The 27,630-nt window shown below is 40.6% G+C and overlaps 1 protein-coding gene across 6 annotated transcripts in view; it reads left to right on the top strand.

The window, feature by feature from the left end:
- CAPRIN2 (caprin family member 2) overlaps positions 1-27,630 on the top strand; it is a 58,912-nt gene that overhangs the window by 9,422 nt on the left and 21,860 nt on the right. For 3 of the 6 annotated variants that reach the window (XM_030543392.1, XM_030543409.1, XM_030543383.1), the window contains exons 4-11: positions 424-510; positions 3,182-3,420; positions 9,098-9,180; positions 17,267-17,431; positions 18,143-18,186; positions 19,913-20,983; positions 21,922-21,963; positions 22,345-22,464. In XM_030543392.1, the coding sequence (XP_030399252.1) occupies positions 424-510; positions 3,182-3,420; positions 9,098-9,180; positions 17,267-17,431; positions 18,143-18,186; positions 19,913-20,983; positions 21,922-21,963; positions 22,345-22,464 (1,851 nt within the window). The remainder of the gene's footprint in view (positions 1-423; positions 511-3,181; positions 3,421-9,097; positions 9,181-17,266; positions 17,432-18,142; positions 18,187-19,912; positions 20,984-21,921; positions 21,964-22,344; positions 22,465-27,630) is intronic. The other 3 variants (XM_030543425.1, XM_030543417.1, XM_030543400.1) reach the window with 2 other exon arrangements.

Here is a 27,630-nt window from a genome sequence, read left to right as displayed (position 1 = left end):
ACTAAAGGGAAAGATGAATAATACAAATTTACGATAGTGCCCAAACTTCCCAATCAGGATAAGGTAGCATTGCACTAAGCATCCTATAAACCTGTAGGAAGGGACAGTCCCTGCCCTGGAGAGTTTACAGTTAAGAATATGGGAAAATGGTGGAAGTGTCTGTACAATAGCCAATCCAAACAATGAGTTTCTTACTAACCTCAGGTATGGTAATTTTGGATGTTACTTGTAACAATAGGAAACATTTTCATGTGACGTTACTTAAAAGTTGATGATATTATAAACAAAATTGAACCTGTAATAAAAGCTGTATAATTTAGCCTAATAGTTGAAATAAAGTTTACTATGAGAATGGTTAGGATTTAGCCACAGACTAAACATATATGATAAATGCACTGCTAGCTTGATATCTGCCTATTGCAGGAGGCAGTGGAGAAATATGATGAAGTGGTACACAACCTGGAGTTTGCCAAGGAGCTTCAAAAGACTTTTTCTGGACTTAGCCAAGATGTAAGTAAAACCTACTCTTTTGTGCTCTAAACCTCTGTAAAACAATCAGATACAGGATTGCACAAAGCTTCTGAACTTTTTTGTCTAAGGTACTAATCTAAAAAGATGGCGCTGGTAGTCATGACTCAGTCAGTCCTCATTTTCTAGAATGCAGAGCTTGGATTTCTAGCCTTTTAATTTTGATTTTATGGCTAGGTAACATTAACATGTAGAACAGCAGGATAGCCTCAATCTAATAAACTGTAAAACTGAAATTTTGTCTTGAGTGGTGAAAATGTGGTCAAGGTATAGATCACTTTAGATATTTGCACATACTGTAGCTAGAACATGAAGACCAGTGAGTTAAGAGCATCTAGTCTTATAAAACTACCACTCAAATATGTATCCCAAGTGCAGTCAATTTTAGATAACTCCAGGATGTTCTGGTTCAAGTGGACGTGGGTTAACTTTTTGGCAGTCTGAGTTTCAGGACTGAATTCTCAATTCTTAGTGGACCAAGTGCAGCTCACTGCAGAAGCTAGATCAGGGGATCGGCAACCTTTCAGAGGTGGTGTGCCGAATCTTCATTTATTCACTCTAATTTAAGGTTTTATGTGCTGGTAATACATTTTAATGTTTTTAGAAGGTCTTTCTCTAAGTCTATAATATATAACTAAACTATTGTTGTATGTACAGTAAATAAGGTTTTTAAATGTTTAAGAAGCTTCATTTAAAACTAAATTAAAATACAGAGCCCCCCGGACTGGTGGCCAGGACCCAGGCAGTGTGGGTGCCACTGAAAATCAGCTCGTGTGCTGCCTTTGGCACCCGTGCCATAGGTTGCCTACCCCTGAGCTAGATTCTACTTCACCTATATGCAAAAGGCAAAGAACTCAGTTTCCACTCCTGCCAGTCAACTTAGCTTCAGGCACAGAATAAATGGAAAAGTGATGGAAATATTGGGTATGAAGAGCCAAAAACACTAATGCAAAATTACTCAGTATTTGGGGCTCATACACAATGCTCACATTCCAGAACTGGGGCTGTTACTTCACTTTACAAAGCCTTTGCCTATTAGTTGAGACTTTGAGGTTCTCTTGAGTAGAAGTTAGCCTATTGGTGTTCTGGTAGACATCCTCCTCTTCAAAAGTTCTAATCCAGGGCTGTGAGATAAGGGTACTGCACTTGGTTAGTCATTGCACTGCCATCTCCTTGCCTTATCTGGGATATGAAAGATTCCATAAAACAGGTCTTGTCATTGGCTAGGTCTAAGCAGTCTTTCTTGGAGGTCTTTCCTCTTGCATTTGTATTGGTTACAGGTACAACTTAGTCCTTAGGCTAGTGAGAGAGAACAGTGAATGGTAAGCAGAGGTTTAAAAGACTGTTTCTGGAGTACTTGAGTCTAGAAGTTGCTACATGCATAAGTTGAGTTCTTATAGTCATTATTAGTTTCTTAAACCTCTGGATCTAACTTGTACTCCTCTCTGTTTCACTCAAATTGAACTTGTACTGTTTAAGAACCTTTCCTGTTTTTAAGACTATTTACTTCGCCATGTTGCTGTTACATGTAATTGTATGTTCTTCCCTGGGTATATTAGATCACAAGATGTTTACATGGAAGAGTTAAAAGCTATAATAGCTAGTTATTCCCTTATATTGAAGCATAATCACTGGATTCTCATGTTTTCCTTGTATTTTCTTTTTACTAAGTCTCTGGTTCTGCAAAACTCTAAGCTTAATGTTCCAGAAGTGAGCACTAGGCAAAAGAACTCCTTGTAGCCCTTCCATGTTAAGTGATATTCCTTTATTACACTGCTGCAAATCAAAGTCCTGAAATATTGCTGCTCAATAGTTAAATAGAGCAACTTTGGTGTATTTTTACTTAGTTCTGGAATGATTTGGAAATCACTAAATTTTTTTGCTGCAGAACTTGATACAGGTGTGCCACCAAGTGTTGGAGGGACCTTGTCACAGAATACACTGGGGAACTACATGTTACCTAAATGACTTCTGCTATGACTCTTGCAGTTAAATGTTTCTTGGGTCAATACAGGAAAATCAAGCGAGTATTGTGGGTTTCTGGTGTATTATGACAACTAGGAACTTCTGTACTGAAGTATTCTTTCAGTAGTAAATAGGAGTAATGATTTCCTTGCATTTTTGACCATTTTTGAATTCACTATATAGCATATTCATAATTACATATTTTAACATGTAATTCAGTAATGTAAAATCTAGCTGAGAAGGGCAAAATGCCACTGATTCATGATTTTAACTGTATCATGAATTCCATATTCTGCTATGGGAAATTAGATTGTTTTTGATTAGCACTCAAAGTAATTTTAACTTCACAGCTTGCAAACCTCAAATACATCACTAGTTTATTATAGATTTCCTCTTTGGCCTAGACTAAAACATAAAGTAACTGGCATCAAGTGAAGGATTAGAAACAAAGGGTCAGATTTGCAAAGGTATTTAGGCACCTAAAGATTCAGAAACATGCTTAGTGTGATTTACAAAAGTGCCTAAATATGAGTTAGATGCAGTCAGTTGTTATTGGGATTTACGAAAGCATCTTTAGGTGCCTAACTACCTTTGTAAATCTGGTCCTCCAGTTTCTAATTTGCAGTCCAGCACCCAATCAGTTATCATACTCTGTCTAGTGGGCTAACTCACTTTTGTATTCTAACAGCTGCTGAAAGCACAGAGGAAGGCTCAGAGACGGGAGACTATAATGAAGCTTGAAGCAGAGAAGAAGAAGCTGCGTACAATACTGCAAGTGCAGTATGTGCTGCAGAACTTCACTCAAGAGCATGTTCAGAAAGATTTCAAAGGTGGCTTGAACGGTGCAATATATTTGCCTTCTAAAGAACTAGACTACCTCATTAGATTTGCAAAACTGACATGCCCAGAAAGAAGTGAGGGCCTGAGGTAGGTTGCCTTTTTTCTCACTAATCAGTCTCCCATGTTGTATAATACAATACTTGTAACAACTGTCAAAATAAAATGTATAGTATGTTCTAAAACTTTAAACACAACAGTTTATTGGAACAGCAATTTGGAATCTGGCACATAGTGGGATTATCACTTTATTTGCACATGTGTCATTAACTCTTGGTGTCTGTGTGCCCAGTGCATATAATGGTCAGACTTTTTTCCTTCTGCCATGCTTGTTGGGCAGCTTGAGCTCCCCATGTTGCTGTGTGCCACTGCATGCGGATATAAAGGGCAGAGCTATCCCTAAGCCTCTGTTTCTTGCCGCCTGAAACTGTCATTGGAACCCTGTTCAAACAGTTCATTCTCTCTCTCAGCTTCTGTATATAATGTGTATATAATATTGTTTAGTCTGGTTAGCATAAGTCTTAGCTATGTTAAAAAAAATTTTTTTAGACTAGTGGTTTTTTGCATTTCCAGGTTTCTTCTGTGTACAGTACTGAGGTATGCCCTATGATTGATTCAAGCTGTGCTTCTTGTTTGAACCCTGTGCCAGTGAGTGACCCAAACAATAGCTGCCTGAATTGCTTGGGTCAGGCACATAAGACCAGTGCCAGATTTGCAGGGAGTTCACGCCTATAATGGAGGATAGGCTGAAATTCTTCTGATGAAGGCAGGGCTCAGGCCACTCTCAGAGCCATCCTAGTTTGACTTTGTTGAGTGCTGGAACTTGAGTGAGCAGCATGCCTCCGCCTTAAGCTGACTCCCAGCACTGATCTCCCTTGCCACTACTGAGGAAAAGGCTTAGAAAGAAGCCCCAGCCAGGGAAGTGTCCTCATCCCTCTTAACAGACTTAGAGGGTGAAAAGGAGTTGGGTAGAGTGCACCCGAGAAACCCAAGCTGAAGTATTCAGCCACCAATTTAGAAAAGTTGGCTCCAGTGCTGCAAAGAGCACTGTCAAACCCCATACCAGAAGCACAGACTTCATCGTCCACATCGCAGACGACTATCTCAGTGACTACCCTGGAGGTGTTTGGGGCCCAAGAATCTGCTCTGCTGGTCAGTGCTAGTGTCCATTATCACATGAGTTGGATCCTTCAGTGACATTACTGCTTTCAGCATGGGCAATTCAACCTTTGGTTCTGCAGTAGCCTGCTTCCTGCATAGGCAGCCCTTTGGTACTGTCCAAGGGGAAACCTGTAATGATGGCTACACTCCTACGGTCAGCAGGTTTTCAGCACCAGTCCCTGGCACAAACTGAGTCGGTCTCTCATAGTCAGAGGAAGGGGAGTCTTCCTCATCACTCAGAGGTGGGATGGTATGTCTCAAAGCCCAAAGCAGGACCTGCTGGTCTCCTCACAGATCCTCTCTCCCAGCCTGCCACGGCAACGCATCAATGGGAACTGCCGTGGGAATGTGGCCAGGCTAGTAGGGTCTCATATCACTGGCCAATTTGGAACATTTTGGGGTTCTCCCGGCTTCCAGATCTTCCCTCCACCGTCTGTACTTGGTGCCTTTGTCTAGACAGGTGGAGTCTCTGCACTGGGTAGCTCAGTCTTCAGTCTGGTACTAGGCCTGATACTGAGCATCAAGAACAGGTCCTAGAGCCAGAGTAACAGCTGGTAGAAGAGACTCTATGGCTTCCTATTCATCTTCTCCAGATAAAGCTGTTTCATCATGGGTAACGTCTCTTCTTCCTCCTGATAAGTTTTTAAATAATCAGGAGTTGTTGAAGAGTGTCTTCAGGCCTGAGTGTGTAGGTCAGGGAGTTCTCGCATCACATGGTTGACATTTTATTGTCTATGGGTGGCTCTGCCAGATAATGAGGCAGTACTAGAGGCTATAAAGACACGATGGAGTCTTCCATACTCACTGCCTCCCATCTCAAAAAGGGCTGAAAGAAAATACTTTGTACTCTCCCAAGGTTTTGAGTACCTCTGTAATCACTCATGATTGGGCTCATTGGTCATGATAGCTGCTAATGAGAAAGACAAGGCACGAAGCTACCACTTGCCACATCAAAAGATGCTAAAAGGCTGGACTTATTTGGCAGAAAGATTTCTTAAATGGGGGTTTGAAGGCTCTGCTGGGATGGGATGGTTTTAATTTATGGGGCTCCATGGAGAAGTTGCATACCTTGGGCATCAGGAAACATCTAACGTTCTATCTAGAACGAACCAGGCACTTCTGTAAATCCTTAGCTATTTGTAGCAGTGGCAGACAGAATAAGACAGCAATCTGTTTCCACCCAGAGAGTTTCTTCCTGGATGGCCTCCTATATATGCATGTGCTGTCACTCCACTTAGCAGTCACAGCTCATTAGATGAGGTTGCAGTCTGTCTCAGTGGCCTTTCTGGCACGTGTTTCGGTTGCAGACACTTGTAGAGCAGCATCTTGGTCCTTGGTCCACATGTTTACCGCTCCTTTTGTGGTGGCTCCAGACTCCAGAGATGAAGCCAGAATTGGATGAGTGGTTCTCCAGTCTTTATTAAAATAGTCTCCGATTACACTGCCTTTTATGGCTTCTGACTGGGTGTCTGGGATGGGCCACACTGAGAATACCACACTCGGGGCAGACTGCAAGAAATAGGGCACCCCAAACTGGTGGTTTATTCTAGAATTAGATTCACCATGTCAGTAACAAAAGAGCTTCTGTAATACCACACTGGTTAACAAGAAGCCAAACACCATCCCATTCAGGCATTCCAGCCTTTGGTTCCCATCCAGACAACTAAGTCTATTATAGTGGGAGGTTACTGAAAACCTATTCACCATATTTAAAGTTCTACCAATCTCAAATGATCAGACACTTACCCTCAGGTCAACATATGTCTCAGATCTTGCCCAGATATCACACTGTCAGCTAATCCTTAATAAACTAAAGATTTATTAATTAAGTTATTGAATGGTTAAGAAGTCATATACCTACAAGTGGTTTTTTCCCAGTGTTGATAGCTTAGGATCATAACATTTATATCTGCTGGCTTGTAAAAGTCTCTCCGAAGTTATCCCAAAAGGTCAGAATCCTAATGCCGCTTAGATGTAAAGTGTGATAGTCTCTGTACATTTTCCAGGGTATTCCAGATAACTATTTGGAAGATCAGTCCTTCAGCTCAAACTTCCCCTGTTCAAAGTTCAGCAGACTACAGAGGAAAGGGTCAGGCCTGAGTCGTCTTTATAACTCTCAAGGAGGCTGATAATATGCCTCTCAGAAATTTTCACAGCAGGGATTTCCTCCAAGGAAGAATAGGCAATGCAGATAGTTTTGTGGACCTTTGCTTTGAAGCTAATCCTGTATTTTCTATGCATATACAAGTTAACTAGTTACACTTGTTTACATAAGACAATTAGCCATCCTCCATTATAACAGATAGTTAAGCTGAAGACAATGTAGATAATTTCCTGCAGTGTCTCATCCTTTGGTCTTGAGGTTAACTGAACACAGTTGCATACATAATGTTAGGCAATTAATGTTAGTTATATTGTTTAAACTTCTAACAGGATATAGGTAAACAAATACATTTGGTTTCTGTTACCACAAATGAATGGGTTAATGATTGCTGGTCTAGTTCATCTCTTTGAAACTCACAAATGAATTGTCCTGATACAATTGCAATGCATGTTAAATTAGGGTCATACACAACTTGGCTGGTCTGCCAGTGTTACAGCTTGAGTCACCAATAGTGTAATACACAAGTGCAATCACTTTAGCTGTTAAATTGTTCCGTAACAGTTCTTCAAGATGTGGTGCACATGTCCCTTAAATGATGCACCTGCCTACCCCTCTACACTGGAGTTCCAATAAAGACCTGAGGTGAAGCTAGGGCCAGGGTTGCCCTTTATGCCTGCACTCAGTGATGTGTGGCAGCAGGGGGAGCTTGAGCCATACAACAGGTATGGCTGGAAAACATTTCTGATGACTGGGTGTACAGACACCCAGAGTGGAATGGACATGTGCAACCCACCTTGGAGAACAAGTTACTCCACAGGTTAGTGACTTTTTTCCCCCCACAGGGCTCAAAGGTTAAGTTGGCAAATTGCTGAAGAGGTGCTTGCATTCTGATCCCCAGTAGTGCAAGTTGCTTGTAACTAGTCCTACTACACCATGCCCTTCAGTCTTTCCAGTTTGACAGTATGATGAAGTGCTAATATTGGGAGTACTTCCCACTGTAATATACTTTCACCAAGCAGGCCAGGTGGTGGTTCTGAGTGGCACTTCTGCCCCTTTTCTTCAGGAAGAAGTGCACAAGTGTCATAAACATGTTCCCTGAGGAAGGGAATGGTGTTCCCTTCTGTATTCGTGGAATGAGGCAGTAGATCTTTGTTCCATGAAGCCCAAAGAGGTATTAAAGCGAATAATTTTGGGCCCTTATCTTTGGTATCAGCGTTGGTTATCAGCTGCAAATGCAAGCAGCAGGCTAAAGAATGTGGCTGCTGCTTTGGCATTAAAATAATTAATCCAAGTACTAAAATGTCAGACCTTGGTGTATTTGAAGGCCACAAGGCTATTTCTGGCCTCCTCTATTCACTATCTAGAGCGCTGACCAATATTGACATTATGCCATGTTCATCTATTAGTATGGTCCTGCTACATATTTGGCTGACCTTAGCATGATACTACCTATGCAGTTTTGTAAGAGGCCCACTCTTTATTGTATTGTACAGCTGGAAGCGATGCTACTCTTGCTGCTGCTTACTCAGATAGCAAGTTCACCAAAAATCTTGCTGATCAAAATGTGCAGTTTGTGTTTAGGCTACTGAATTCTTTAAGTACTTTCACAGTTCAAATAGGCTTCTTTCAGCAAGAGACTAAACCTATTCTGTGGCTTTTCATACTAATTTGTTTACCTTAATGGGATGGTGGGTATAGAATGACTAGAATTTTTCAAGACAGTTACTATTAACTAATTGTCAGACTACACTTAGAAATTTAATATACTTTTGTATCTTAATGTCAGACTAAACCAACTGATTGGTTAAGACCAGCTAGGTTAGTGCTAAATATTGAGAATGTAGCGTGAGCCTTTTGAAGGCATTAATCTTATCAAAGTATGGGCTAGAGACCTTGAAGTTCTGAGGTAGGGAGAAAATACCTTTTTACAAACCTGCTTCCAGTGACTTTGTTCATATAAACCTAAACTTGGCTGGCCACGGGTCTATAAAATGTACCTTATAAGAATAATCTGCAGCAATATTTTGGATAAAGCAACTCCTTATCATAAACGCTTTGTGTTCCACATCTTGAATTCACAGTACACATACTCATCTGATCAAATGGCTAAACATTGAATGACGATTGTTTGGGCTTGTCTTGTTGAGTGGATTATAGAGGTTTCAAACTACTGTTGACCATTAGTGGCAAAATGCTAAACTAAAACAATATCCAGGGTTCTAAAACAAACAGACATGTTTAGAATTGTCCAACTGTGTAACATTGTACTAACTGAAGAGAGCTTATTGAAATAAGGAATACTGTTAGTGGGGCTGCTGTCCTAGGTAAACCATGCATAGAACCACTTTTAAAAGTAAAATGCACTAATGGTGATTGCATTAAAAGAATGGCCTGTTCCTAAAGAGAAGAAGCAGAACAGCTGGAGACTACAAATTATCATAAGCAGAAAAATGAATAGCTAAAACATTTCTCTGGTCTAAACTTTTCCTTTTTGGCTTTAAGTGTTGAAGACCAGATGGAGCAATCATCACTCTATTTTTGGGATCTTCTAGAAGGCAGTGAGAAAGCTGTGGTTGGAACAACGTGTAAGTTCTTGGCTATTTGGGGAGAAGATAGATGACATTAATGTCTACATTTATTCCTATGTAAACATATAATGTAACATACTTAGCATTTTGTAAGATGCTATACAAATGAACATACTTGAAGGTCTCATACTGAGTACTGTGCATACTTCCCTGGAATGCTTCATCTTAAAAGGACTGAGATGTGTAATGATCAGTTAATCTGTATATTAAGTGTAGGGCTAGTTCATACAACAGAGTGGCATGCTTCCTGCTGGAGAAGAGGAACATTTTTCTCAGTACTGAAGGTTTAAAAGCTGTGGGTTGTATGCATGTTGGCTTTATTTTAGAATATTATGCAATAGTAGCCATGCATCACTTCTGAAGTAATCTAGCAGACAGAACTAAACACTTCAGTCTGATAATACTTGCATTTTATTGCAAAGGAGAGTGATCAGTGTGCCAATGAGTTAATTCTGGAACCCTAACCCCAAACTCTTCTGGATTGGGTATAATTGCACTTCCACTGGCCCCCGCAGTCTTGGTGAAGATCCACTGCTGAAAACTTGCATCATAGGGATATAAGCAATAAGGAGAGAAACTTTTTTTTACATTTTATCAAAGTAAATTTTAGTCTTTCCCTTTCTTGTCAGAATACATTATTAGCACATGCTGTAGCTGATATCAACACCTTCAAAAGTGCTGTTTCATCTCTGAGGTCTTGAAATTTCCTCAATCTGTGGATGCATTGAAGGCTGCAAAATCTAATTCTTTGAGTGATTGCATAGTCTGACTGGTGCTGGAGCATTTTCTCTAGCGGTATCCATCTGATTGGCCACGTATGGCCCCTGCTTTTCTTCATGCCTGGAATCAAGAGTATAAAGGATGAAGCCTCCCTGCTCTCGTTCAGTTTCTTCTTACTGTTGGCAGTCAGAGCTTATTGCTGTAATTAAGTACAGTCGAGCCTTTAAAATTTGTACATAATTAGTAAATAACTGTACATAGTGGTACTCATTTTTCATCCAGTTTGACGTGTTTGTTTTTATTTTTCAGTCCAATATCTTTTAATTCTCAAATCCAGATGGGATGTCAGGCCCATTCTAGACCTTAAGACACTAAACAGATGCAGCAAAAAGTTGAAGTTCCATATGGATTTTCTTGTCAGTTATCCTTGCTCTAGATCTGGGAGAATGGAGTGCTGCTCTTAATTTACAGGATGCCTACTTCCATGTGGCACTCTACCTGGGTCACAGAAGGTTTCTAAAGTTCATGGTAGGAGAAGGTCATTACCAGTTCACCATACTCCCCTTCAGGCGATTGTTGGCACTTAGGGTTTTCATGTAGTGCAGGGGTCAGCCAAAGGCAGCATGCGAGCTGATTTACTGTGATACATTGCTGCCAGCCTGGGGTCCCAGCTGCTGGCCTCTGTAAATATAAAATATTAGTGGCATGTGAAACCTTAAATTACTGAAAATAAATGAAGACTTGGCACACTACTTCTGAAAGGTTGCTGACCCCTGATGTAGTGCATGGTGGTAGTGGCACTTACCTCTGGATTTGGGACATCCCTTTATATGCGTACCCAGGTGATTTGTTCAAATGAGACCACTCCAGTCAGCAAGTAGAGCAACATTCATCAAATCCTCCATCTCTTCAGCTGCTTAGACTTGATAATCCAGCAGGGAAATAATTCATTGACCATCCTAGATTCTACTTTGGCCAGGGTATACCTGCCCCAAACTCAGTTTTTTGACTGTCTAGGACCCTTTTGTGGCTACTTGAAGGCTACACAGTACGGAACAGCCTCGGGCTCTTGGGGGAATATGGTTGCTTGTATGTATGTGATAAAAATGCCAGGTTCCATCTCTGATGTATGCGGATGTGAGTAAAGTGAGTTTATCACTTGAACATTTTTGTATGCATCCCAGCCAGTGTGGTGGTGGTCCTGGGTTGATGGATGAATCAAGACTGTAGAGGGTGGGTCTGTTCTCACCAACTCTCCCTTTTATGACTTTAGTAGCAAATGCTTCTGTTGTGGGGTGGGAAGCATGTGGGAGAGCTGCAACCTCAGGACATTTGGTTGGTTCAAGAACATTTGTGTAACCTGGCCTCCTGAACTGCATGCAGTTTTCCAAATGTCAGCAGTTACTACTACATTCATGGCGAGGCCATACAGGTGCTCAGACATCACAGCTGTTTTATGTAAGTGAGTAGGGGGATAGGGGTCAAAGACTGCCTCTTGACACAGGTTAAGCAGTGGAATTTCTGCATAAGGAATTGTATAATTCTCAAGGCTTCACATATTTCAGAAAATCAGAGTAGCCTGGCAGATCATCTAGGCAGATTGTTCAGTCTAGATCACAAGTGGTCTCTCAAGCCAAGAATGTTAAGGTCTCTTTTGAATGGGGGTGGAATTTCTATGGTGGATCTGTTTGTGAAACAGCAGAACAGGAAAGTGCCTCCATTTCTATTGCAGAACAGATCAGTCAGGCTTCCATCTCAGATGCCTGTTTCCATGGAATGATGATCTTCTGTATGCTTACCCACCAATACCTCTTATTTCCAGAGTGGTATTAACTCAAACAAGATTGAGGCAGGGGGATCCTCAGAGCCCCAGCCTGGGAAGAACAACCCTGGTACTTGAGTTTGTGCAGGCAGTCCATCAAAGCTCCCTTACTTTTGCTGCTAGCCAGGGACTTGATCTTCCAGAATCGTGGTCAGGTGTTGCATCTGAACCCACGGGTGCTTTACTTCATGACTGGTTTCTCTCTGACTAATCCCAGAAGGAGCATACTGTTCAGCAGCAGTCTGGAATATTCTGCTTGATAGTAAAAAAAACCTTCCACAAGAGCTACTTGCTTTAGAAAGTGGAAATGTCTACATCTGGGCAGCTCACCACAATGTGTCCTACAGTTTGCAATCCAGAAAATATTGGACTAAGTCTAGCACAGTGGTTCTTAAACTCTTGTATTGGTGACCCCTTTCACACTGCAAGCCTGAGTGCAACCCCCATTGTAAATTAAAAACACATTTTAAAAAAATATTTAATATTATAAATGCTGAAGGCAAAGTGGGCTTTGGGGTGGAGGCTGACAGCTTGCAACCCCCAAGTAATAACCTTGCAACCCCTTTAGGGGTCATAACCCTCAGTTTGAGAACCCCTGGTCCAGCAGTCAGTTCAGTCGAAGTGTATTTGGTTTCAATTTTTGTATTTCACCCTTGCATTGCTAGAAGGACTGTTTCCACTGATCCCATGGCAACCAGATTCCTGAGGATTGGCTATCTGGATCCAACTCTGTCATGTGACATGAGTTGAGTTTTTTTACCTCTTTTATAGGGTCTCTATTTGAGCCTTTATCTTGTTTGAATTGCATATTTTGGATAAGGTGGCTGCCTTAGTAGCCATTACATCAGGAGTGGGGGAATTGCATGCTATGGTTACTGAGCCTCCACAAGGGCAAGAGACAGCTTAAGTCTCACTCCACATTTGTAACCAAAGCTTTTGTCCTCTGACATCCATCTGTCAGTATAGCTGGCTTTTTATCTGAATAGGAAGCAGAGCTGAAAAGAAATCTGAAAGGGTTTTGTTCTTGGTAGAGAGAATAAGACATCATCCTGAGTTAGACCTTTTTTCATGGGTTACCAGCCACATTTCCATGTCTTGCACTGCCAAGGATCTGAGCACTCCTGAAATATTTATTGCATTGAACTGAGCACATGCAATATTTACTGCATTTGTGGGAAATGTTCCTATTGACACTTGAGGGTAGCAACCCAGGCATCCGTATGTACTTTTGCGAGACATTTACATAATTATGACTGCATCAAGAGTCAAAATGAATGTAGGGAAAGTAGTCCTACAGTAATTCTTCATATGAGACGCCTGGCCCCACCTCCATCAAAAACCACTTGGAGTCACAGCAGAATGGACATATGGAGTTGAAGAAAAATTTACCCTCTAACTGTTTGGGACGTTACATATGCCCATTCCACAACCCACCCTTTGATGCTTGCTTGGGGTGTCCAGAACTGTATGTCACTTGGTTCCTGCTCTACTCAGAGAGAGGGGTTTGTTGCTAAACTGCTTGTGACTGCTTATCTGACACTCCAGTCTGTTAGCCAGACAAACTTCTCAGGACTCTGCCAACCTTTACTTGGCCTTGCTGATAACACTTGATGCACTTCATTCCCAACCCCCACCCCCTTGAAGAGTGACCTGCATTATGCAGCCCATCACTGCACACTCACAAATTTCCAAATCTGCAGTATTCACACTAGCCTATTAGCTCATCTGAGGATTCACACTTCAATATATTCTGTGCTGAGATTAACTTGCAATAAAACCAATAAGTTTATTAATAAAGAATGGATTGAAGTGATAACAAGTGAGGATAATAGAAACAGACTGCATGTTTACAAATAACATAAGTATGACATGCTTTCTATTGACTAAAACATAAGCTACAGTCTGTCAGCTTCTAACTGAAAACCTCCTCAGCATCGTGCCCTTAGAGCCAGGATTCCGCTACCATAGATACAAAAAGCATTGCTTGTTATACTCCCTCAGTGACGGATGATCACAATGCCTTTCCCCCCTCTTATAGTCCAGTAAACCTTTGAAATGTATCCCTTTGAAGTATACCACCAAACAAAGTTCCTCTCCCCTGCTGTTTGTTCTTTGGGGTGCAGATGCCATGTTGTCTGCTGCTCTTGTTGTTCTTCGGTTAACTTGCATTTTCTGTTGACTCAGTATGCAAATGTAATTCCCATTGTCTCTGGCTAACTCTGTTCCATTTGCATTCAAGACTTGAAGAGACAGGCAAGTCAATATTCCTTTGCCTGGGAAACCCTTATTAACCCTGCCTGGCTTACACATTTCATCCATGTATATCACAATGATCATGACCAGCATGATTTTTTGTTATTACATTACCTTCTTTGTCAAATACCATAAGAATGTGTTAAGAGATGCCATTACATGCTAGTGAACCCTCTCCTGGGGGGCACTGAGGGTTCTTAAGGTCATACCCTTTACCTCTGCATTGTAGTCTTATTGTCTTAGAGGTGAGGAAAGATCTTCTGTTTATTACTTAAACCCTAATAACTTTCCACACACTTATTCTTTTCCTGAAGTTGCTGTGTCCATTTAATCATACAGTCCTAGACCAAGTACAAGCTGGATTTTGATCTGCCAACAAACTTTTGCATAGTTAACATTGTTGAAGCTGGCAGCTCCTCCTCCTCATTCTTGCCAACACTAGAGCACAGAATTCTCTTGGATTTACTTTATGCAGGTTTCTCTGGCTCTTCTGTCAGTTTCACTTATTTCATCACTTGTTGTTGTTTGACTGCTGTGCACCAAGACCCCCTCCTGAGGTTCAGTTCTTGACACTTGGCTCTTCTGTGTTCTTGGTCACTACCTTGGCTCATAGCCTCACCTAATGTATTGTTATATAGATAAATCTAACTGTTATCCAAGGACATCTTGATGCAACTAGCAGAGGGCACAGGTATACATGGAGGTTCAGAGATCCCCTGGATTGCCCAAAAGGGTTTATATAAGCTCTCTGCTGAAAGCAAATTATGCTGGTTGTCATAATTGCAAGATAACTTCAGATATCTTCTGTACATCTCTTTATACTGAAAATTATATTCTCTAGTACTTGTAGTTAAAGGTGGCATGTATTAGACAAACTTCTCCAGGCAAGAGGTGTGGGAGAGATGAATCTCCTTGGTGGGCCATTATGTATTATGTCTCAAAATAGAAATCTGTTAGCGTATCAAGTCAAATGCCAACGAAGGGTTTGTGAAGACTTCAGAAGAAAATTACCCAGAAGAGGTAAGCAGTCGGGAGAGTAGGGAGGACCCTATTTTGCAAGTGAAGATTAAAAGGCCTGGTCTGGTATATTTAGGGTGCAGATTCATCCCCAGGTACCCTTCAGTCTGTGAGGGCAAGCTGCTAGTGGGCTTGATTTTATGAAAGCAGATCTCAACTGACCTGGCTGAAAATTATGGGAAAAGGACTATATGGATAAGCTATCCTGTAGGAAATAGGTAGGTATGTCTTGTGAGTTAAGTTTAGGCTCTAGACACTTATGTAGTTTAATATGTAACCATGTGTTTTCAATATTTACTGTCATTTGAATCTCTGTTCTTTGATAAACTTATTCTTGTTTTCACTATAAATGTGTGGTATATTAAGTGGAAGGGTAATTCTGAGTTTGAACTATTTCTTTGGGAGTAGTGAATCTGAGTTCTGTGAGAATTCAGTGGCACAGGAGCTGGGCAATGCAGAGGAATGCCCGGTGTGCCTATTACCTTGTACACAGAGAATGAGGTCTACAGAGGCCTGGGAAGGTAGTGCTTGTGTTGCCAGAGGCTGGTGGAGTCAGGGAGCTAAATCCACAGCTCACACAGACTAGACTTCCTCACACGATGAATAGGGGGTAGCAAGGTGTCTCACAACCTTGCGTATCCCTGTGAAGCATCACACTAAGGCCGAAGGTTTGACTAAGAAGCTTTCTCAGCTTCATCTAAATGCCTAGGCAGAGAAGCATTTGTGTGAGTGCTTCTTTTGACTATATATGATCTCCAGCTCCTCCTTGGAACTTACTTGCCTCCTGTCCATTACTATTGTCATTATCTCTGAGCTTTCCTTATAACAACCTGTCTCTTGCTACTTCCAGTGTTGCCTGTGTATGTTGTTGCCTTAATTCCCAACTCTTCTGAAACCCTTTCTCATACATGTCTCTTGATTTTTATGTAAGATAGCAGATGGCACAATTTGACAAACTAGAGTAGAGAGGGTTGAGACTTCAAAGCAACACACTATGCATCTTCTTCCTCTGGAGCTTTCCTTCATGATCGTGTTAGAAGTCAGACAAACGTTAAACTTCAGCCTAATATACCTGCGCTCTTCTCAATGCTATTCCTTTTTCTTGTCTAGTACTCATCTTCACTTTTTTCTGCAAGTCTAGTAGTTGTAAGAGAGATCTTTACCTGCTACACTGTCTAAAACATCCTAATAAATGGCATCATTCTGAATACCATCTGAAAATATCTTCTCCTTTACCTACATGTTGTAACTTCTGTGACTCAGTAATGTATTTTTGCGCAATTTGTAATGACTTGTCTAAAAGACTATGCAAGAAGTCTTTTTGCCTTTGGGATTGGGTTAAACTACTGGTCTAACCCACCAGCAGACCACGATCAACTGGCCAATCCTAGAGCTTCTGCCAGTCAGTTGCAATCTCTGCCAAAAGTCCAGTGACGCAGCAGTTCCAAGGCAGGCTCCCTGCCTGCCCTGACCCCATGCTGCTCCCAGAAGTGGCTGGCATGTCTTTGCCGCTGGGGGGGAGGACAGCAGTAGCACCAGGTGGCTCTGCACTGCTGCTGCCCTGCCCTCCAAGTGCAGACTCTACAGCTCCCATTGGCTGGGAGCTGCAGGGATGGGGGCAGTTGGGTCATCATTCCTGGCCACTGGGAGCTGTGGAGTAGGCGCTGAGAGGGGGGGTAGAGGGCTGGGGCAGCAATAGCATGCAGAGCTGCCTCCCCCACCCTGAGGCCGCAGAGACATGCCAGCCACTTCTGGGAGTGGCATGGGGTCAGAGCAGGCAGGAAGCCTTCCTTACCCTGCTGCACCGCTGCCTGGAAGCCACCTGTGGTGAGCACCACCTGGCTGGAGCTTGCACTCCCTTCTGCACCCCAGCCCAGAGCCCCCACTTGCATCCAAACTCCCTCAGAGCTTGCACTCTTCATTCCCTCCTGCACCCCAACCCCCTGCCCTGGTCTCAGCCAAGAGCCTTCACACTCCAAACCCCTCACCCCCAGCCCAGAGCCTGCCCCAGCCCAATGAAAGTGAGTGAGGGTGGAGGAGTGACAGAGGGAGTGGGGAATGGAGTGGACAGGGCCTTGGGATAGGGATAGGGTAAATCCTGGGTTGGTTTTAAATTCAAAAAGTGATCTTAGGCATAAAAGATTGGAGACCACTGGGTTTAGACGCTGCCATTTAATTAAAGAAGCTTCCAACGACATATCTTCAGACTGTAAGATGTGAATACTTTTTTTAACCTCTGACTTGCTTATCACAACACTTTTACCTCTTTAGATAAACACATGAAGGAACTGTTATCCAAACTCTTAAACTCTGGATATTTTGAAAATATTCCTGTGCCTCGCAACATGCAAATAAAAGAGGAATTGGAAGAGGAAGTAATAAGAAAATCTGAGAGAACAAGACCGTTGCCAAAAGGAGAGTCTGTCAAAGAGCCAGGTTGAGTATATGTTTCCAAGTGTAATTCCTGATCTATGTTAAGATAAGCTTCTCAAAAAATTGAGTGTCTAGATATGTTGAATAGCTTAGTTCTGTAAACTTAACTCCTGCATGCTTGCAGTATGATTAACTGAGTGGGGTTTGTTTTATTTTATTTTTGGACAACACTACAGCTAAATTCAGTTGGTATATCAGCAACTGAAATATACCATACAAAACTTGCAACAGTATATGTTGGTTTGAACACCCTATAACACCAATAAAGAAATGGTTTCACTGATAGTGGTATTGCCTGGGATCAAAAATTCAGTTTAATCTATTTTTCGTATCTAACGTATGCTGTCTGCATGCTTTTCGACTACCTCATTGGTGAAGCTGCGGGAAATGCCAGTTGTAGTAAACATCATTTTTGGAGTGCACTACTACAGTGCTTAGGTTATAGATATTGCAAGGGAATGTGTTTCTGAATCTTTCCTTTTTAACTTGTACTTTTTGTTACATTTAACATCTTTACAAAACCAAAGTTTGACAAGACATAAGTTTCATGTAGAACATTAAAATATAAGTTTTAGAAAATCATTCAGACCAGCAATTGATAACTTAACTGATTGTTAAATCAGTAATATTTAAGGGACTTTGTTGGGACACTGAAAGGTTTCATGTTTATCTCTGTAATAATCTAAAGCAAATTAATATTATCCCTTTTCCTAGAATCCCTTATGAAGCTTTTGCAGTCTGAGATACAGCCACAAGAGGTAAAATACTGAATTATTTTAATTGTCTATTTGATAGAATACATTTAATTGTGTTAAGTAGTTATGCCTTTGAGTGGTAACTTAATTCTGATATTACAGGAGTCTTAAAATTTATTCTATAAAAGTTGTGAAACACTAGTAAGAAGCAGTTTACCAAAAACTGCTGTCCAGTAAAATTTTAGCCAAGATCTTAGAACCGAAAACCAAACAATGGTCTAGATGTGCTGCTTCCAAAGTAGGAAAAACTAAAAACTTAAAGCTCTAACTTTTAGTCTTAATCCAGAGGAACATTAACATTCAAGGATATGGGGGTAGAATGTAACCTTGTCTGCTAGGGGTTAGGATTGAGCAGGAATGGTTTAATATATTTGTTGACCCTTTGGAGCATTTTTATAAATTCAGTGGAAAAACCAAAGCATCAGATTGTGTAGATTCAACTACTTATATGTTTATTCCTGTTTCCAGAAGATGGATTCTCTAGTGCTGCTGCATCAGACAATACACAATTACAAATAAAGGCACCTTAAGAATTAGGCTCATAACTTTTATGCTATCTAGATTTAAAACTATGGCAGAGTTAAGAATGGTGTTCTGGCTTTGTCAAACTAAAGTAGGGCTCCCTAGATATTGGCTTGGCTATATTAATAGCTAATTGATACAGTAAAATTACTACAGAGCTTGGCTTAACAAGTTGTAGACCACAAATGTCCCTTAAATCTGCTTCAGAACTACTAGGCTACTCATACATTTCAATAAGCAGCAGCATCAAGCAAACTTTTTTCATATTTAATCCTGAAAAGGGAACCTTTTTGGTAGTTTGTAACCAAGCAACTGGTAATATCAAAGCTTATGCAATGTCTGTTTCCCAACCTCCCAAACATTCATCTAGAGGGAGTATAACAAATAAATCAGATTTTTGATAGTATACTAAAACTAAAATTATAGTCTAGACTTCTATAATTCTGTGCTGTAACTGGTTAAGCGGACAGAACACAGCCAGTAAGTAGTCATCTTTTTCACATCCAGTTTTTTACTGGCTTGTAGGCCTACAATATAGCATAGCTACTATAAGCCTCTGCAAGCTACTTCCAGTTATCTAGCTTCCTGGATCTGAGTAGGAATGCACTAAGACTCATTCTGGTGATTCAAATATATTGTCTCTAGGATCGGGTCATTAGCTATGATCTGATCTTCCAGTAAATAAGAGTTTATTATGAGCTTTCAAGGGGGTCAAATAAGCCGAAAGAGCAAGATCCTTCATTCCATTATTCTTTAATGGAAGAAATAGTATTCACACCAGGGTGTTTTAGGTGCTATACAGGATGAGGTCAATGCCCTGCAGAAACTACAATTGAATTTTAAACATGGCATGGACATGGATAACAAATAGAGAAACCATGGAATGAGGAAGGACACGGGTAAGAGCGATAAGATTGTATGGCTACTCAATTTGGGCATGTTTCTAGATGTTTTAGTGTTCAATTCTATTTCATTGTGCTGCTACTCTTTCCAGCAGTTGGAGAGGAACTTTTCAGTGTCCACAATATTATAGGATAAAACCATGTCTCTTTGTATTGAAACAAAACAATTCTTCAACTGGCTGCCTGTGTTCTGTCTGTTTTCATTAGGTCACTCAACTACAGAAAGCTTTTTTCTAACTTAGAAACTGAGCTAAACTCTGGTACCAATGTTTTTTTGAGCCACTAAATTTCTTTGGTCTGTGTAGTTTCTCAACAGGCGCTATTTGCCTGAAGCAGAATGCTCTGTCAAGAAGCCTGAAGAATGCAAACCTTGGGAAGCCGAGTACACCAGAAAGCAAGAACCTCCAAAATCCTGGGAAATGCTTGTTGATATAGAAGAACAAGAACAGAAGAAGCAGGAATCTCTAAAGCCTTGGGAAACTTGTGGTAGGCATCAGGAACAGAAGAAGCAGGAATCTCCAAAGCTCTGGGAAGCTTGTGTTAAGGAAGAAGAGGGACAGAAGCAGGAGTCTTCGAAGCCGTGGGAAACTAGTGTCAGGGAGGAAGAACAGAAAAAGCAGGAGACTCCAAAGCCTTGGGTAATGCATGTTAGGGAGGAACAGGATTCCCCAAAACCTTGGATAGCAAAAGTTAGGGAAGAGCAGGAACAGAAGAAGCAGGAATCTCCCAGACTATGGGCTGCAAAAGTTCGGGAAGAGCAGGAACAAAGGAAGCAGGACTCTCCAAGACCTTGGGCAACAAAAGTTAAGGAAGAGCCAGACCAAAAGCCAGAATCTCAAAGACCTTGGGTAACCCGTGTTAGGGAGGAACCAGAACAAAAGAAGCAGGAACCTGTGAAGCCTTGGGGAATGCATAGTAGGGAGGAACCAGAACAAAAGAAGCAGGAACCTGTGAAGTCCTGGGAAACGCGTGTTAGGGAGGAACCAGAACAAAAGAAGCAGGAACCTGTGAAGTCCTGGGAAACGCGTGTTAGGGAGGAACCAGAACAAAAGAAGCAGGAACCTGTGAAGTCCTGGGAAACGCGTGTTAGGGAGGAATCAGAAGAAAAGAAGCAGGAACCTGTGAAGCCTTGGGTAACCCAAACTAGGCAGGAATTAGAACAAAAGAAGCAGGAACCTGTGAAGTCCTGGGAAATGCGTGTTAGGGAGGAATCAGAACAAAAGAAGCAGGAACCTGTGAAGTCCTGGGAAACATCTGATAGGCAGCAGCCAGTATCATCGCAGCAGTTACAGAATACTCCCAAGTCCTGGGGAGCTGCAAGTCTTGTGCCAAAGGAGCAGATTGGGCCAAAGAAGTTTGATATGGAACCCAAAGATGTGAGTTGGCATAGATAGTATTAACTCTCATTAAGTTTATTATAATGTGAGTATTTCCGACTAAAGCAGTACAGTAGTCAGGATTTGTAAGAGTTGCATTGTGGAGTTCTGGACTCAGATTTCCATGTCACTCCTGAGTGGGTGAAGTCAGACTTTGACTGATACACCAATTTTTGTGATATATCTGGAAAGCAAAATGCTCTCCTTGCTTCTTGTATCAACCCCAGTAATACTGCAGTTAGGCTTCAAATAAAATTACATTTTTCCATAAGGCAGAATAGACTTCATTTAGCTCTTCTGCAGCTGATAGCTCTGTAAATGTCCACTTCCATTAATACTACAAATCAGCTATGACTCACTCAGACAACAATCAAATACTTAATAAAGTACTATGTACAAATAGCACGTCAATACTTTTTTAGGCTTTTAACAAAATAGCCTTTAAATCTGGGTATTTTTACTTGATCTAGAAGTTAACCAACTTAATTGATGCTTAAGTATGTGTTTCCAGATGAATGAATATGCTAAACTACTGTTCTGGAATGTTTTTTGGAAACTCTAACGAAGTGGTTTGGTTTAGTAATATAGAAAATGCAAGGTTTTGAGGGATCCAACAAGATTCCAGCTTAATTTAACATTTCTTCCTCTTCCTCAACTGCGTACGAAGTAGCTAACTTCAACAGCATGGAGAAATTGATATAGTGAATAGATCATTATCTGGGGAGGCGTACTTCCAAAGTAATCTTTAGGTTTGATATAAATTTTAGTAAGACCATAGATGGAAAACAAAGCGCAACTGAAGTGGCTTGTGCACAGGTATTGTCCAAGTCTAAGTCATTCTTTTTAAAGCTGTGTATTTCAATAAATGACTAGATTAAATGGACAATATCAGTGTAAGATGCACAGTTTTTTTGAAAAGTGGATATTCTTGTATCTAGAGACGGGATCGCAGACAGAAGCATGAATCTGAAGTGAAACGTGTGGGTAACGTACAACAGTGGGTGATAAAGAATGGGAGTAAGGTTATTTAGCAAATCTTATACACTTAAGTTGGTCTTCATAAACACTTTTCACTGTGGTATATTGTAAAGTTGCATGCTTCCACTGGTATTGCTAGTATGGGAGGGGAAAGGCTGACTTTTTCCAGCTGGTAAATCTCTTTAAACAGAATGGCATTAGTGTTCATAGCTATGTGCATAACTTGACATTGTACTAAAAATAGTTCAGAGCAATGTAGCCACTGTAAAATACTCAAATGTTCTTAGCACTTTAAGATTCATTGGAATGTCTAGTGTTGGTTTAGTTTCTAAAGCTTATGTTTGAGATGCTTCCTAATGAGATGGGCCTCTTATTTTATATAGGATGGAAAAACAGATGGATTAAGTGGTGGACATGGCTTTGATGCAGTAAGAAAAAAGGAGGCCCTCCAATCAGTCGGAGAGAGTTTTAAACTACCTAGGAGTCTCCAAAGCAATGTACAGGTGTGCTAGTCAGCCATATCAAACTAAAATGACAGTCAAATATTTAGAGTTTACAAAAACTGAGATGTCTTTATAAAGCAGCTGAATGTGTTTGGTGCACTGCATTAAATGCAGCATACTTATGTCTAGTTCTTCAAAATTTTGACCTGTGGAGGAGGGAGATGTTAACTGCCACATCACTTTAGCCTTATGTACTGGAACTTCAGCAGACTTGCAGCTTACTGTCAGACTGCATTACAAAAGAACAGTGATTTAACAGATAAAATGCTGATTCTAAGTTGACAGCATTTCACTTGTAAAATTAATACACTTAAAACAGTGGTCTCAATTCCATAAAGTAAAGAGATGAACATAACATCTGGCATTTATCTGGCTCATAATGTGAACACTGTATACAGGCTGATCTCTAATCAACACCTGAGGATGAATAGGATAAAATAGAAAGGCATGGCTTGTGTGCCTATGTTTAGAAACTAAGTTTTATTCAAGCTTTTTAGAGCATTTGAAAATCATCTTTGAGTTGCTAAGGCAAGAATGAAGAACACTTGCTTATAACTAGGGTCTTCAAGGTAGTCGAGAGAAGCCGCTACACAAAAGTAGCTTGTACAGGTTTTGTATGCTAGAGACATAGAAAGAATCTTGTCATTCCCTTGTACACACAAGGAATAAGTTTGATTTAATTCCCCCACTTTTCTGTTTCAGAATATGGATGCTTTGCCACTGGAGTTGTGTAGGTTCATCGAATATAGTTGTAAGCTCTAAGGACTAGATGCATAAATAAAATTTGGGTGGGGGGGGAGGGATATAAAGTCCATGAACTACCAGGTTGGGACTTTGGAACTTAAGCACAAAGTCTTAGGCCTAGTTAACATACAGAGTTGTGCAGGTTCAGAGGTATTGGTGTTTAAACCATTTCAATTATTGATGCAACTTTGTATGGACACTCTTAAATTGATTTTCGGTTTGGTGTGTTGGTTTAACCTGCACTTGTAAACTTATCCTAAATATAAGTCAGGTGACACTTGTATGTCTACACGGTGGCTGGAAGGGTACTTCGCAGTGTGGGTTGGCAGATGTGCTAGCTTTGCTCAATCTGGTGTGCTAAAAATACCAATATGGCTGCAGGAATTTAGGCTAGCTGCCTGAATGCAGTCACACTGGAACCCCTGGATATGTAGTGGGCTGCCACTTGTCACCACAGCTGCTCCTATTTCTAGCATGCTGGCCTGAGTGAAGCTAGCACATCTGTTTACCTATGTTGGGAAGCGTGCTCTCAGCTGGTGTGAAGGCGTGCCCTTAATCTGAACATTGTATAGGCTGAATGGACAAATACTGAGGATGAATATTACTTGTGTAGGCATGCACTTAGTGTTGGCAAAATATTGAAAGTTTTAACTGAAAAGTAATTTAATTTAGGTATACCAAAGGCTAAACTAGGATTGTGTTCTGGATCCAAGTGCTTAAGTTGTAAAATTGGAGGTCTCTAGTAAAAGCAAAACTGACTTGAGGAAGCAGTTTTTTAAAAGGAAAACAAACTTAAAACCCTTGTTTTAATTGAAATAGGCTGTCTTAATATCATACTCTCCTCTGACTAAGAATACATGTGAAACTTCAAGTCAAAACAAGTTTTTATTCAACATTTGGGAGCAGGTGGTAAAATCAGACTTACAGTTGAAATTATTTCAGCTTCAGTTATGGCTTTCACTACTGCTTGTTGAAGAACACATAGTAAGCCAATAGTCAGTCCCATAATGCCAGATGCCCTGTCTAATCCCAAATCAGGAAGTAAACATAGTTTAGAATCAATCTCAAGCATACACTTTGACCAAGAGCATCAGTTGGATGTATAGGCATATCTCCTTCTACCCGTTGACTGCTCTTGAAGTACTGCATCATCACCTGTACAAATCTAAAAACATGTTTAGAAAAGGCAGCATGTGAGATGCTTAGTAGTGTGGTACCTTCAAAATATCCTAGTCTGTAGGTGTTCTCATCTCCTCTAGTTTGAAATGCTGAGGAATGACAAGCAGTGAACATAGTAGGCTATCTTTCCTACTATGTAAATCATCCTCCAGTTGGTATGCAGAACTGCTGTATGATCATGCATTCAAATATTCTTAAATGTATGCAGTTATGGGTAATACCTAATATACTATTGCACTGTGAGGGTAGCTTTTATGTCTGTAAGCCAAGACTGGAATACTGGATGGTACAGTTCCTTGTGCCATGAATTATGTATGATCTGGCATAGATCATTGTTTATTTTTGGTGCTTAATCCCTGAAGCCTGAGTTTTCAGATGTTTTTGTTTTTAATAAAATTTACCTTTTTTTCTTAAAGAATCCTTTGATTGCAAAGTCCTTAGACAAGGGGTTGGTCTGTGCTCTCATTGCTAAGGCAATTGGTTGGTACTTTAGTCTAAAGCCTCCCCAGAAAAGGGAGTGAAGAGGCTTGGGAGGATAAGGATTCCAAGTGACCTTTCCCTGAATATTTGTGAAAATCACTTGGTGGTGGCAGCAATATCTGTTTTAACCTAAGCTGGTAGAAGATAAGCTTAGGTGTCTTTCATGTGGGTTCCCACAAGAATATCTGAGTTCAGATTTGAGGGGGTATACCCTGGCAGTAGCTGTCAACCAAGGTTGGATTTAAACAAGTGATTTTAAAGGTGAAAATCAGTATTCAACCACCATGAGCATTCTGTGGTGGTTCTGTGTATTTGCATTTTAGTAGGAATAGCTGGAGCGTGGCAGGGAAGGAACATGCTTTTAATCAATTTGGCTGTTGGATCCAATAGTGAATTTATTGTTTTGCACTATTTGCTTTTGTAACTGGTCTGTTTAATAGCCCTCTTGATTGTCGGAGGACCTAAAAGCAACCTGTAGGTACCTGCAGCTTCCTAATCAGATTTTGACTGAAAATTGAACAGGGTATTGCTTTCAGAATGGGAATTAAATAGCTTCAGTGTAATGAAGACCTGAGTTTTCATTAATAGGCCACTTGTTAGATTTGGATCTGGTGTTTAGTTCAGCTACAAATTAACTGGAAAGTTCCCAGTTAGTATTGCTGGCCATTTAGAGAGCAATAGTGAGAGTTAAAGATCCTGGGGAAGCTGTTTCTTCAAACACTGCGGGCTTTTATTACATTATTTTAAAGTGAGACTAGGCACAAAGAGTAGTAGGTCTTAAAGTCTGAACTGTCAGATAACTCATGTATGTTTCTAGGGGTATATAGCAGTACATAGCTAGTCTAAACTCTCGAGCATATTGGAGACATAGTTAGGCTGCAGCATTCAAAGTACTTTTCTCTAGTGCTTAGGAGACTTCGATGCACATGTTATAACCTTGAGACTTTTCTAATGAAATGTTAGTGACTAGTTTGGTAGTGTTCAGAGAAGAAACACAAGTAAGATAGCTGTGAACATTTGTGGTCTGGGGAAGCAGCCCCACCTGGTAAGCTAAAGGAGCCTGTGAAAATTGATAGGCACAACTTAAATTTAGTTTTTCGTTGGCAGACTGGACAAATTGCAATCATATGGAGACCAAATTTCCTTCTGGAGTGAATCATCCTAGCTACTTCTGTAGTGGTGTTCTGGAGCACTGCTTATGCTCAGTTTATTACTACAAAAAGTGATAGGCTGTAGCATCAGAATTGCGAATACACACTTGCGTTCATGAGGTGCAAACCACATGACCATGTAGGATCTTTTAATGCCTGTCTTGTCACTTGACCTGATATACATTTTACTTAACTTTGCTAACCACCATATTTACACCCAAGATGAAGAAGCCTGGTATATTCTTGAGGAAGTTGTTCCTCAGGCAGACTACATCTGAAAATAAAGATAACTTTGTAAAAGGAACATGCGAGGACTGACTTTAATTTTTATTTTTTTATATATGAAATGAAGTGTGTACATACACATACACACACACTTAAACTAGATTTAAATCAACTTCATCTCCTCCATTGGCATTCAGTATCAAGAAACCATTATTGCAGCATAATATAAGAATATATCCTGACAAGTATAAGCAAGAGTGCAAAAATGGTGGTTGATATTGTACATGCCAAATTCATGGCGCTACTTAAAAGCTAACTATAACTGCCAAAAGCTTTTCAGCTACTGTTTTATTAGACCACTTAAATTGAAGTCTTGTCTTGAAGTAGCTCACAAAGTATTTATAAAAACTTTGCAAACAATTTACTGTAAATCTCCATTTCATTTGGCATGGTAGTACTGCAACAATCTGTAGTAAAGTTTCAAACTTTTTTGACATGGGGGAAGAGGGAGGTGGAAGCTTTTTAGAAAACCTCTTGCAACCTCACTCATAGTCCTCCAAAACATGAAGGCAAACTGGTAGCTTCATCTTTGAAGTCTCAGCCTCCTAGAATGCAAGAGTCTTAGGACTGGAAGGGACCTCAAGAGGGCTTTTAATCCAGTCCTCTGCGCTCATGGCAGGACTAAGTATTATCTAGACCATCCCTGACAGGTTTTTGTCTAACTTGCTCTTAAAAATCTCCAATGACTGAGACCCCACAAGCTTCCAAGGCAATTTATTCCAATGCTTAACCAACCTGACAGGAAGTTTTTCCTAATGTCCCACCTAAATTGCCCTTGCTGCAATTTAAGCCCATTGCTTCCTGTCCTATTCTCAAAGTTTAAGGAGAATGTTTGTTTGTTTTTTTCTCCTTCCTCCTTGTAAGAACCTTTTATGTATTTAATGTTCTGTCACTCCTCCATTTTCTCCAGACTAAACAAACCCAATTTTTTCAGTCTTCCCTCATAAGTCATGTTTTCTAGACCTTTCATAATTTGTTGCTTCTCTCAGGACTTTCTCCAATTTATCCACATCTTTCTTGAAATGTGATGCCCAGAGTTGGACACGAGTCTCCAGTTGAGGCCTAATCAGTATGGAATAGAGCAGAAGAATTACTACTCATGGCTTCCTTACAACACTCCTGCTAATGCAGCCCAGAATGACATTTGCTATTTTTTAATTTTGGCAACAGTGTTACACTGGCGCATCTAGCTTGTGATCCACTGATCCCTCAGATCCCTTTCTGTAATACTCTTTCCTAGGTAGTCATTTCCCGTTTTCTATGTGTGCAACTGATAGTTCCTTCCTAAGTGGAGTACTCTGCATTTCTCCATGTTAAATTTCATCCT

The sequence above is a fragment of the Gopherus evgoodei genome, chromosome 1 (genome assembly GCF_007399415.2).
Source record: "Gopherus evgoodei ecotype Sinaloan lineage chromosome 1, rGopEvg1_v1.p, whole genome shotgun sequence".
Classification (NCBI taxonomy): domain Eukaryota; kingdom Metazoa; phylum Chordata; order Testudines; family Testudinidae; genus Gopherus; species Gopherus evgoodei.
This window is presented reverse-complemented; position numbering and strand designations above follow the sequence as displayed.